At 37.9% G+C, this 14110-nt stretch overlaps 1 protein-coding gene across 1 annotated transcript; it reads right to left on the reverse strand.

Moving 5' to 3' along the window:
- Positions 1-2523: 2523 nt before the first annotated feature.
- Positions 2524-13513, reverse strand: XKR9 (XK related 9). Its single transcript, XM_008631384.2, has 3 exons — positions 13111-13513; positions 4723-4946; positions 2524-3600 (listed from the first exon to the last, which is right to left on the reverse strand). The coding sequence occupies exons 1-3, from the start codon at positions 13407-13409 to the stop codon at positions 2957-2959; spliced, it is 1167 nt and encodes a 388-aa protein (XP_008629606.2). The 5' UTR covers positions 13410-13513; the 3' UTR covers positions 2524-2956.
- Between the last annotated feature and the right edge of the window lie 597 nt (positions 13514-14110).

Genomic DNA, 14110 nt, shown 5'->3' on the forward strand with positions numbered 1-14110 from the left:
TTTATTTCTCCAGCCGCATGGCCGGGGCTCTGCTCAGGAACTCCCCCAGTCACAGGACCCGAGGGTCCTTGGCCACACCAGGGAACCCAAACCAACCAATGGGGAATGAAGCTGACCAGGGGCAGGGAAACCCCGTGCCTCGGGGAGGGACCCCAACAACCTTGAACTCGAGGTCAAGGAAAAAAGGGAGGAGTTTAAAGTTTAAAATTATTCTCACAATATCCCCCTGCAGATAAAAATCTGCAGGGAACAAGCTACAAGGAATTCCCATCTCTTGAGGCCCCCTGACTGATGACAGCAAAATGGAGACATATTGGTGGAAGGACACTGAAGATCTTTGAGATTTATGAAAAGAATGTACATGATCATTTCCAGGTTTAGGATATGGCTACATTTATATCCACTAGGACTTATAAGCATAAAATAAGAATTGAAACTGAAGTAATTGGGTTTGGAGTGTATTTGAACTAGTGATATAAATAGCCACCTAGATGTCTTTCTTACCAATTCAACTTCAGTGTAAGATTCTTCTTAGGGGCACAGAAGAGGGAGTGAGGAGACATAAGGAGAACAACAGAAGGGAGCACAATGTTCAGCTTTTCTCCCCTGAGAGAAAATGAGTGTTAGGAGTTGGCCAGAGAGATGGCAATGAAAGACTTCTATTTGGAATTTGTCAGTTCATTGAAAGGAGAAAAAATTCACCAAGATAAATTATTTTGTTACACCAGGAACTAACCCTCCTCAGGAGCAACTCAGGCTCCAGATTTCTGGCAGTAGGCAGGGAACCTGGAGGCCACAGGGCTGAATTGCCCACACTAGGATTTCTCAGGATCTCATATTTCCCCAGAGATCTGCTTCTCAGATCTTGTATAAAGTTTGAGGTCATCTTCTAAATAATAGCTAGACAACATTTTGTCATGTTCTGCAAGATGGAGATAATATTCTCCATCTTCCACCATCCCTTACCCTAGTTGCTTCTCAAGATTTTAGATCGACAAACAGTAAAAGTGTGAGAAGCAATACAGGGATTGTCTTCACTATTTAGGATTCTGGTTTTTCCATAGCAAAATAAGAGTACATTCAGCCTAAAAGCAGGCATGCACTTTGCTGCCAAGGACACCATCACCAGAAATAAATATTCTGCAATAAAGAAGACAGAACTTAGGACAATTATGTTGCATGAAAGCCTTGGGCTTTTTCCTTTTATCTAAGAAGATGTTGTAGGGCAAACAAATCTGGAAATCTCTCTTCCAGAGTAAAAGAAGTGAAGGTACTGTTTTTTATACCAATTTTATATTTTACTATTCATACCAATAGTAAAACTATTGTTTTGTCTCATGGATTGTGCTTTTCTGTCTTAACTTCTGGACCACATTTTGTTACCCCTAATCCGGAACCACACCACTTTCTCATGTGTAGCCTCAGAAAGGCAGACCATTCAGTCCAAGCTATGCACATAGAAATTAATTTCCTTGAATAGGATCAAGGAGATGTATGTGGTTGGCCTGGTAAAGAGAAGTGTGGACATGGAACAGGAAAGAAACATGTTTAGAAACTTCCCCTGAGCTCTGGTAAGGCTGGAAGAGTAACAAGAAAAAAGTCTGTAGTCCATGAACTTCACACAGGAGGCACAAGACACAGCTCTTGAGCACCCTAATTATCAACCAGAGCATCAGCCCTTCCCTGAGAGTTTCACAGAAGTTTATTGTCAATAAATAATATTAACAGATTAGGTTCCTGGAAAAGTTTATCAGTTTTTCTTATCTCTAGCCTATTTCTCAAACCCTGTTCCCTACCTTTGCCTGTGGCTAAATTAACTGCAAATGTGACTGACTTAATGGAAGGAGAAAGGAGGGGAGAGAAAGAGCCCCAAGTTTTCATAATACAGATTTAAAACACAGCAGCTCTGAAATACTTCCCCTTGGATTTTATTTCTGAAGGAGCTGTGGGTATCAACCTTATTTCACTGTTGATTTAGCATTCAAACACAACTGAAATGTTGTCTAGTTTCACTCTGCCTTCTGCAAAAAATTCTTGATGGACAAGCTAGTTATACCTTTTGCCAGCCCCTGTAAGTTATCAGAAGAGTTGCTCCTCTTTTCTCGAGTAATAAAGACAGAAGATATCAGCCTGCCTTGCATAGTCTCGTATTTTGGTGGAAATCAGCATTTAAAGTGTTACATCTTAGAGCCCAAAGGAGAAGGAAGCTTCATGGAAGATAGTTCTTCATTTATATGCAAGACTCCTGTTGCCATCCATAAATCACTCAGGCTGCTATTATAACCCAGAACAAGCTGGCATCACCCCTAAATACAGAAGACTGCAAAAGATTAACAGAACAAAAACAATAAAGAAGTCATTAAAACACCTAGATGATAAAATGCTTGAAAAATATCTCCCCAATTTCCTATGGCAAGACAGTGACTGAGCCATAAATCAAAGCTATTCTTCCTCAAGGGATGTTCAGGGAGAAGGCAGTACAATTTGTTAACATGAAGGACTGCAACTTTTACAGTAATGGGGAAAAGCAGAAAACTGATCACTGCCCTCAGTTATTTCAAATGCACTCTTCCTTCCTTCCATCAAGGAAAAAAAAAACCTTGTTTTTAACAGAATCAATGTAAGTTAATAGAATGTGGTTTTAATGCTAGATTTCATTTAATTAACTCTTAGCTTTTTCTGTGTTACATTTGCATTGCTAAAAAACTAAAACTGTGGATTGTGCTGGATGAATAGGTTAAATTGTTTCTTTGTCAAAAGTAACTTTCACCAGCACATAAATGTTCATGTTACAGTCTTTGTATCATGGAAAACAAATAGTTATTCAAAGCCAATAACTGGTCCATTATATGCTCCTCGGTGATGATACACAAGAAACAATGACAGAGAAACAGAATTTGCTTTGAAGTCCACAAAAAACAAACAAATAAACAAAAAAACCCCAAACCTACAGCATTCATTGCATTAAGAAATTTTGAAATCTACCAGTTTTCATGCTATCTTTTTGCCCTGCCACTCTGTCAACTTCATCTGAACATGCCTGAGGTCTGCAATAAGTAGTGGGATGCAAATGGCTGTAATAAACAACAAGAAAAATAATACCTAACACCAGACTCAAAATAGTTAAGATGCCCACAATTGTAAAACATATTTCTTCGATAATGGAAGGTTTCCAGAACATATATACAAACAAAATACTTAGAGTTACTACAGTGTGAGTAGCATAATAAATAGAAATGCAAACTTTTGTTCTTCTCCCCTTTATGTTAAAAAATGAAAAAATTAGAATGATTCCAACTACAGTTCTGTACAGATATTCCATCTTCGCAGATTTGCAAAATGTTGTATGCTGTTTCAAAGTCCAAGTGAAGCCACAGATCCAAAGAAATATCAGCAGAATTACAGAAATTCTGACGCTTAGTAGAGTGATCAATGAAATACTGAGTATCCAAGAAGTGATGGTAAGCAATTTATAGAAGACATACATGAACTTGGATAGCACACGAAATTCATCTTTTTCAGGCAGAGATTTTCGTAGCGATACCTGATAATCAACCATTGATAAGGAGATACCACAAAAAGACATAATAATGGCAGCATCTAAACAAAACACAAGGAAAAATGTTAAACCAGGGAAAAAGATATGTGTCTTACACTATGATTTCTGAATGAAGTTTTCGAAAATTTCATGCTTTCCTAACATTTTCTTTATCCCAGTTTTATATTTACTCTCTGCTCCAAAGCAAGTCACCTTAATTTTAAGGTTCACTTTAGTTACTTAAATCTAGGCATCTGATGCTGTTTGGTATGCTTATATTATCCTGCCCAGCCCCTGATCCTTAATGGCCTTGCCTAAGTTGCATTGCCATCTCCATACACAGGTGACTTAGGAATTCCCAAAGTACTGCAAATAGACCATAAAAATTTAAGTTTCAGCGACTGATATTTGCAAGTCTGTGGTATCTAAAATGTAGAAATCTATAACTAAGACTTGGTCCTTCACATGGTCATATCTAAGATGAGATTTGCTGGATCCTTTTCCCTGAGTAAATTTTGACTCCATGGACTTTGAAGGAATGCTAGACATCAGTGCAGGTAGCCCCATTTGGTTAGATAAATTCCAACTGTGAATAAGTCAATGTCCTGCCAATAAATCTGCTAGTTTTAGAGCTGGAAATGGTACAGCTGCTGTCTTGCTTCTGAGAGTTGAACCAGTATCTCTTCACCATATTGCATTCTACAGTGCTGACATATCCTTAGATTTATTTCTAACTCTGTCCCTCACCTGTAACATGGCTGATGGTAGTGAAAGCTCATGGGGCTGCTTTAATTATGTTACTGATTTCCAAATGCCTAGCTAGCAGTTTTAAAAGAATCTATAAGCAAGACTACACAAATCATACTGCTTTGCAAATTACATGCTAATTGCATTTAAGACCTTATTTTCAAGTGATGCACCATTGTATTTCTATTAGATATTACGACTTTTTATATTTATGATATATACTATTTATCTATGACCTTTCATTTTTATAGTGAAATCTTCCTTCTCACCGATTTAGCAGAATGGACTATCTACTAGAGAGAAATTCTAATTAAATGCAGAGTAATAATACAGTGGACTGTATGTTTTCCAATGTATGTGTAAAATGTTATCCAGTCACAAGTTATGTTTTTAGGTAAGATACTCAACTTGCAACATAAGGAAAAAGACAGACTTACATTGATAGAAATGAGTTTTGTCGTGTTCCATGAGGATGTAAATCTGAAGAAAAAGTTGTGGTATGATCTTAAGAAAAGTCTTGAACACCCTGAGCATGTTAATATCAGTCACTGCATCAATAGCTTGTTTTTGAATGAAGATGGAAGGGTCTGCTTCAGATGCATCTCTGCTGCTTGTTTGTTTAAAAGCAGCTTGGCAGCCATATTTTAAAGCAAACCAATACCTATTAAAAAAAGGACATTTGATTAGGCAGCACTTTTTAGAAGACCAACTCAATAAAATGATACAGCCTTACAACAACTTTTTCCATCTTCTACTCAGGTAAAATTTTGTCTGATATCTGTCTGGTATCAGTAATACCAGAGAATCATTTAAGCCCAGCAATACCATGCAATAAGAAAACGAATAAGAACAGAATGAGAGTTGTCTGAATAAAAATTACAAGCTTTATTTTTTAGGTTCTTATTTCTTTAGAAGTACTGCATTTCTGAAAATTCCCTCAGCATCTCTCCTCAGTCTCTCTTTGAAATACTCATTCACTTTCTTTGTATCCTTTTCAGGGTATTAGTGAATATCCAGCTGTGAACATCCACATCTATGTAAGTAGAATATAGCTCCAAAAGCCCCAACTATAATACCTGATGAATTGCAAACATAAAAGAGACATTTAAAAAAAAATTACTACTTTGTTACTTTCTAAATACACAGGAAGACTTATATTTCAGAAAATAGTTTTCAAGACATATGGATTCCTGGGTCAAAAGATGCTGTTAACAATCTGAGTGGTTTTACATGAGGAAGCCATTTGCCTTGGCAAATGAGTGCACCTGAATGACTTTAAGAACAGTCCTGGTTTATCTTTTATTAAGCCTAAATTAACACTTTCTTTTAAAGAGAGTAAATGCAAGGATACATGGAATTAGTCAGTTACGAGTGGTGTTCATTCCATGTTGTAAATAACATATTCTGTTCAGGATATCCCTAATGCTTTGCTTGGAGATAAACCTAGCTCTTATTCCCATCTTCAAGACCTTTGCTTCAGGCTTGGAAGTGTGGTTAGCACTTTATAGGGGAAAGAACACAAGTTTTAATCATAAACTCTTTTGGTAATTAACAGAGGAGATAGCTGTTGTACATGCTAATCTTTACATCTGAGTTTGGGAAAACAGGATGGTGGCTCTAACTTGATGTTCTAACCAGAACTCCAGATGCTGGAAATTACAGTATTTCTGCTGCCCCTAATGGACTCAGATACAGAGCCACACAGCCCCAGTGAGTGATCTGATTCAGTGCATTTCTGTTTTGGAAGTCAGGAAAGGTAGAAAATGCTCTTTTCTGTTATAAACTAAAGGGAGCAATTGCAGAAGTGGGTTTCACAGCAAAAGACCTTTTTCCAGTGAACTGTTCAGCAGCAAACAAAGACTCTTTTGGAACGAGTAAACAAATGAAAGCAGGGAGAAGTATCTCCATTAGTATGCATGTAAATCCTGCCTTGAAGCAAATCAATGCTTGCTCTCTTCTGCTGGTAACTTGACTTCAAGTGGTCATTAACACTGGCTGGGCAGATTGCAGCCTAAGCTTTGTAACTCTGCAGCACTGCAATAAGCACTGTTATTGCTGGTAACTTGGCAGGAGCTTTGCAAGGCCTCAGAGCTGAGGCTTGCCAGGCTTGCTCTGTTTGAAATTTTCTTGACCTGTCTGTGACTTTGTATTGCTTGGTTTAGCTTGGGTTTTCTGCAGCAAAACTGGTGGTTTCTTCCCACTGACCAGGTGGCTGATTTGTTTTACTTTTCTTTTTTTTCACTTTTGCGTCATACAGTCATAGTTTTTTATAGGTAACAGTAACAGTCAGATATGCATCAAATGAGATATTTATTACATATATGATGATGCAGGATAGAGAACTCTAGTCTTGCTATGATAGCAGAGGTCCTTAGATGTGGAGAGATAGGATACAGTGTAGAAAAGCACATACATAGAATGATAAGGGATGGCTTGAAAAAAGGGATAGGAATGAAAAAATATGTGTGTAATAATTTTAACTGTAGTATTTATACTATTATTATTATTATTACTGAAGATTTTTATGCATAGAAATATTCTTTCTTTGCCTGTAATAAATAGATCTAGACTAATAATGAGTCTTGGAATCAACTGTTAGAATTTCACTTATACTAAGTTCTTGGCTTTATAGATATATAAATCCATATGTTTGTCCATAAACAGGATTTTGATCACAGCAGCCTTCAGACATCACTTCCAAGCCTATTTCTGTCTATTTAGTTCCCAGATGTTTTGAGCTTCTAATATTCCTCTCCAATGAACTCATTTTGACTATAACTAGCAGGCAAGGACAACGTAAGTAGTCCTTTTTTAAGAAAACTCACTGTTATTCAGCCAATCTTTCTAGCCTTACAAAGATTACTGGAGCCTTTCCCCCTCAAAAGAAAACCTAATTTAGTAAATAAATTATGACAGTTGCATCATTCATTTGGATCTATTTTCTTGAGAAATTAAGCAGAACATCACAGGCCAACACTTGATTATCTTAGACAGTTGTACAAGACTGCTTATACAAAGACTGAGACAGGCAAGGTCCTATGCCTTAACTTGCCTCCTGCTTACATTCCCTAATACTGCATCTGAGATAACTTAAAGATTCATGCTAAAGTGCAGCTTCCTAATTGCCTGACCATCCACAGGATCACACACACCACGGACCTGATGAAACTCACACCGTTGCATTTACCATATGTAGAAAACAGAGGGCAGCAGATCATTAGACACCCAGATCTCACGGGATCATCTCATCCCGATATAACACTGGAGCACAGTACTCTTCTGCTTACTAAGGCAGCTAAGAAGAATCCCTGACTCCTTCAGAAGTTAAAAGTTTAACACCTTCACCACCTCTAAAAACCAAATCCTTTGACCACAGGGAAAGCAGTGTAGGGGTCTCTTCCACAGCTACAGGCAAGACAGCCAGGATTGGCAGGTCCTGGGTTAAGTGCATGCTAGAGGATTCATGACTTTGTCCCTGCTATGTTAAGCCATCTCCTTCATACAAGAGTACGTGAGAATTGCAACATGGTAGGAGTAGGTGTGGAGCAGTTTTGTTACTATTCAAGAGTCTCAGGGGAAGAGCCTTTGCTCTTCTCCTTGCAAAGATTCATAGACTGCATCCCTGCCATTCAGGCCATGTGTTGGTTCCATGAGCTGGCTCTAGATCTATTATTTACTCCCAAAGGAAACTTGTTTTTATTTTTATGTTTTTGTGTATTTATCTTATTCTTCCCTGAATAATCACTCATAAGGAAAGAACTGAACTGTTTGGCAAGGCATCTATTGCTTTTTCTGTTTATAAAACAATTAGTATTCCAAAACATCTGGTTCTTGCATTCAAGATGTAAAAAATATGGAAAGTTTGCAATGTTTTCAAGAAAAAACAATTGGGTAGACTGATCTGCTAGTTGTCCATGGACTCACTCACCAGAGCCTGTGTTTGTCCAAGCAGCAAGAAGTGGAAACCAGCTGCACAAATTTCGAGCTGCAGAGCTCACAGCTGAGATGGCAGGTGATATGCAAGGCAAGAAATGTCCTAAAAGGAGTATTTCAGCTGGATGCATACCTGAAATCACTTGTCAACGTTTTCAAAGCACATTCCTTCTGAGCACTGTGTACTAGGTTTATACTGTTACAATGGGGTACACTGTGTATTTGTCCCTAGTTGTAGCGGTTTTGGTTAGTCCGCTTCTGACTTTGAATTCCATATAGAATGCATGTTTTTTTCAAGTAAAGTCCAAATACTTCTACTGCTCTTTAACTATATATTAAGCAAGGTGGCATTCTCTGAGCTCCACAAGCTTATGTTACTTACTGTAGTTCACTGTGACAAATTTTCATATTTTAAGAGTATTTTGAGTTTACACCCTCATTCTCATCTGCCCATTTGGCATGCAATATAATGACATTTTAGGAAGGGCTCAGAGCCAACTTTTAGACCTAGTGTTGAACTATGTTCCCAGCCTAGAGCAGAGTTCAGTCCATAGTAAAGGGTAGGTCAGGTTCAAATTTTCTCCTTTATCATGCCCACAGCTCACTTAAACCCTGTGCCTGCTCTGAAACTATTCTGGTTATATCCCTCAAATCTATTTTCCTATAATATATCTATATCTATAGAAGTTCTGTGCTTCAATATTCATAAACTGTAAAAAGTCTTTTAAAAAGGCACTACAACTGTAATAAAAATACATTAATTTAAAGTAATTGATTAGTTATGTATTTTTAGTAGAGGTACGTCCTAAACGGAATATGAAATGGTTAAGTCAATAATATAGACAAACGCAGGTTTACCATTTACTTTTTTTCCCTATAAATTCATTAAAGAGAATATGGTTTTCACCATTTCAAGGTATATAAGATACTTGGAACACAACAGAGTAAAAAACCTACAATTTCTTTACAACTGGAACTGTCATATGTGAATGGCAAAGAATTATCAGTGTCTCTAAGTAACATTCACTTTGATAGGAGAACAAAAAAATGGTTTCTGCCTTTGTAGTGTTGCTTTGTGGAGAGCACAAATGACAGGGCTCCTACTTATTATAAACACTTGTGGAAACACAGCTCCACTGTCTCTCTTTTCTTGAGATGTTCCTACATACTCATCATCATTTCACAAGTGATTAAGTTTGATCCTGTAAAATTAGGAAGGCTTTGTCTCTGGCTGGGAATTCACAGGGGTGACAGCTATTTGGTTTTGTTGCTTCACGGGCTTCACATGTGACAAGCAAGCTGCCTTGCCAATGTTTCCATATCGCATGCTTCCCCTCAGATTTCCACTGACTTTGCAACACAATCCTAGTATTATGCTACACATCCCATCTCATCAAACTACACCGATAAATATTTGGGTGCCATTTAGTAGTTCATACAGGCAGGTTGCAAGTGGCCTGGTAATAATGACTGTCCTGTCTAAATTCTGGTCATGCAGTCACAGCTTTCAGCATTGTATAAATCTTTATCAAAGAAAAATTACTCTGTGCTGCATGTCAAACTTCACCTTCTAAGTATCAAAAATACTTGGATTAAATCCATGGAACTGATGCACTAAGTCAATACTTAGGTCAGTAAATTTATATTAAGAAAATGTGATCAAACACATAGAATCACAGAATCATTTAGTTTGGAAAAGATCTTTAAGACCATCGAGTACAACCATTGCTCTAGCACTATCAAGTCCATCATTAAACCATGTCCCTAAGTGTCACATCTACATGTCTTTTCAGTATCTCCAGAGATGGAGACTCAATTACTTCCTTGGGCGCCTATTCCAAAGCTTGTCAACTCTTTCAGTGAAGAAAATTTTCCTAATATCCAATCCAAACTTTCCCAGTACAAGTTGGGGCCATTTCCTCTCAACCTGTCACTTGTTACTTGAGAGAAGAGACTGACCCCCACCTGACTGCAACCTGCTTTCAGTTGTAGAGAGCAGTAAGAGTCTGACACAGGATGTAACTGTGACATCTCCAAACCAGATGACCCATCCTCCTCATTATTATTCAGTTCCACTTGCAGAGTCTCATACCTGTAATGCCAGGGCACCTGTGAATGTGGGGTAGTCACAGGGGAGACACACGTGCTGCACTGGGCAGGAACTTGTTGCCATAGCCCCCTAACCTTAAGTCACTGTGCTCAGCCAGGTGAAAAGTGGATAGGGAATCATCCATATCATGCATTCTGCCTGCCTGTGGGGCTGTCTCAGGAAAGGGTGTGAATCTAGCAGCCTGTGTCTCTCTTTCTGTCTATCCCTGATACTCCTCAACCTCCTCACCTCCTCCCAGAGCTCTGTCACTAAGCAGTGGAGTTCCTTTACCAGAGTGCATCTCCCACAGGTATGCTCACTGCTGCCAGCTGGTACTGCTTCAGAGCAGGGTTCACCCTGCAGCCCGTCACCTACATTGGCTCTGAATTTTTCTCACTGCCTTTTAGAAATACGTAATGAAATAACCCCAGTTTCAGCAAAGTGCTCACATTTACTCTGATGTCTCATGGATTTAGAATTAATCTTCACAAATATGCAAAAAAATCTTTTTCATCTGCTTCTATTCAAAGTTGCAGGGCGTTCTGAGGTACCTTTAAGCATCGAGAGGCACAACAGCAGCTGCCAGTATCACAGTGGCTGGGGGCCGCCTACATGACCTTCTATTCTGACAGCAAAAGTTATGACTTGCCAATGTTTAGTCTCCCACAGGTGTGTCCTTGGCTGATGAAGCTCACTGCTACACATCAGACAGCGCCAGAATTCATACGGTGCCCTAAGGAAATGTCCCATTCTCCCACATTCCCTGACTGTGTTATTGTCTTAATACTGTCTGTTATGTCAAGACTGTTCTCCATTCAACAAACATCTGTGTGAGCCATTTAGATGGGTCAGGCTGACTACAATTTTATTCAGCATAGTTGTTGTGTATGTTTTTAACTTAATTTTGTCTCCTTGCAGAACATACTATTTCATATGAAATATAATTTCAGAAAAAAAAATAAAAGAAACTAAAGCCTTCTTAGATAAGAAATACTTTAATTTCATTTTCCTCTGATTTTATATATATTGCATATATTTATAAACATATATATACAAATATGATTTTCATAGTTATTACTTAGCACTGTCAGTGTGACAGCAAAACCGAACTGATTCCCATTGTTCTGTGCACTGTACAAACCTCCAGTACCGAAAGGGTACCAGTTTGTAAGTCACCAGTTCCAGTACCTAAAGAGAACCTAGAAGAAAGCTGAAGAGGGACTTTGTACAAGAGCATGGAGTGATAGGACAAGGGGGAATGGCTTCAAACTAAAAGATGGGAGGTTAAGAACAAGATATTAGGATGAAACTCTTCCCTGTTAGGGTGGTGATGCACAGGTTACCCAGAGAAGCTGTGGATGCCCCATCCCTGCGAGTGCTCAAGGCCACGTTGGATGGGGCTTTGAGCAGCCTGGTCAAGTGGAAGGTATCTCTACCCATGGTAGGGGGGTTGGAATGAGATGATTTTTAAGGTCACCTTCCAAACCAAACCATTCTAGGAGTCTAAGTTCAAAGATGGAGCAGGAGGTGTAAGAGGATATGAAAGAGGGAAGAAGGAAGGAAAGAAAAAAAGGAAAAAATGAAAAAAGATAATTTGGTAAGGTGTGTTCATATCTTATAATTTCAAGCATCCAGAGTTCAGTGATCAAATCTTATTTACTGGTAAGGCCCTCATTTTCCTCTTTGAATGAACAATATGGGTTCCTGCCCCAAATGACTTTCTGGAGAATCTCACCTTAACAAGTGTGACCTGACAGAATCTATTTTTATCCATTTACTGCAGAGATAAACCTGAGTGACTTGTTGTCTAAACTAACTGCATAAATCAGATGACTAAGAGGGAGGACAGGAGGAAGTTGTACCTTGGTACACCTAAGAAAAACACATATAATAAGAAGTATGTAATAGTTAATCACAAAGGCACAAGCACAGATGCCAGCTTGCTGTTACCAGCTTATACGTTAAATTATGCTTTATAACACTGCTGAATTGTGAGGAGTGGCTGGAAGAACTTTGTAACTTATACATAACATGTTGGAAATTTTCCAAGCATAAGTAGCAGCATAGGAGAAAATATCATTTGTGCAAAAAAGAACAAGCAACCAAGATGACAACACTGTCAGAGTAAAGAACAAAATAATGTTTACTAGATAATAAGCCACTCAGAGAATATGGAGCTAATTCTGGGAAAGACTCCAAATTATAGAAATTCATGGTAAGAGATATTAATTGGAAAGGGTATGAGTTCAGGTAAATCCAAGAGTTTTGTGGATTGCTTCAGAGTTAAGGTAATCCACTAAGAAACAAAGTTTCCTATCACCATTAAGTGCTGCAAGTATTTTTACTAACTATTCAGCTATTCATTTCTCTCCTGAATCTTGGTGAGTTTTCTACATATGGTTAGACACTCAGGTTCAAACATAACCTCTTCAGCTGTCTCAGCTGCTTAGTGTGCCTAACATCACTTTGAAAACTTGTATTTATCAGTTGCAACAGTAGTACACTTCAAAGCAATCGTTTTTATTAAGTATGCCCCATCAAATGGCTGATTGATTAAATAGAGCTGAGTTGTGAATGATAAAAATCATTACTTACAGATATATGAAAGAAGAATTACATGTCCATCAAAACCTGACAAAATTTACCACTGGCATAACCAGACAAAAATCCTTTTGCTTTCATAGAGCAGTAATTGTTAAGGCCAGAATTGGTCTTGTCCCTGAAGCCATACTAGGCACTTCTTAATAACTGTCCTAAAGCAACATGGTTTCTTATTTGAAAATAAATTTTAAAATGTGCTTACCTTATAAAAATTCCACACTGAAAGAGATGAACTAGAAAAACCAATTTCAGCTTCCCAGTATCAGTACCTTCCCAGTCATTTTTAAACCACTCATAACTAAATATCTGAGTTATTAATGATGAAAGACCTCTAAAACACAGTATCAATATACTCCAAGAATATTGTCCTTGACAGAAATATCTACTAGCTACCCAAAAGTCCACTCCAATATCAACTACATAAATTATCATTCCACCAACTAAAAAAAAAAAATTCTGCTTAGTAAATTTCATCATGTGTGGAACTTTCACTGTCATCATTCTCTCCTTACTTCATGTAAAGGAATCTAAATGCTCTCCTACAATAGAGTCTTTTTCCTGATGATAGCCCCTGCTCATATGGTTTTATACAAAGGAAAGTTGGGTTATCCATTTTTAGTATGGCAAAGGGACTTGCATTTTTCCGTGCTCTTGATTTAAATATTAAATTAACTTCTAAAATACACATCTATTTTGAAAAAGATAAATGTAAATTGTCTTTTTAATTGATGGAGTCGTTCTTCATTACTGGTTCCTAAAAAGAAGAAAAAAAAGAAGATTAGCAGTAAGAATATCTTCATCATTTAAAATATCATACAGCAATTCTCTTGACCATTTGAACAGGCAAGTACAAAACACAGAATGTGCTGAGATAGTGGTGAACAATCAGCCCAAGAGAGCTGCATTTCTGAACCTGCTGGGATCACCCACTCTCCCAAACAGTGACTCTCCACTCAAGCAGCTATTGAGATAATTCCTAAGAGTTGCAAAACACTAAAAAGCAAGCAAGTTTTTAAAAGCAGCTTATGGAAAAAAAGACTGATTCCGTCCCAGAACTTTCTTAATTTCTGAGTTCTTCTCCTTCACTGTACACAGCACAAAACATTGAGAAAACTTTTGTCTTAAGTACACACCATGGTATCAGAATATGCATAATTTGGCAGTTTCTGACTGTGTTACTGCATTTGTGTGCTTGCATCCAG

Source organism: Corvus brachyrhynchos, unplaced genomic scaffold (genome assembly GCF_000691975.1).
Source record: "Corvus brachyrhynchos isolate BGI_N302 unplaced genomic scaffold, ASM69197v1 scaffold633, whole genome shotgun sequence".
In the NCBI taxonomy this organism is placed as follows: domain Eukaryota; kingdom Metazoa; phylum Chordata; class Aves; order Passeriformes; family Corvidae; genus Corvus; species Corvus brachyrhynchos.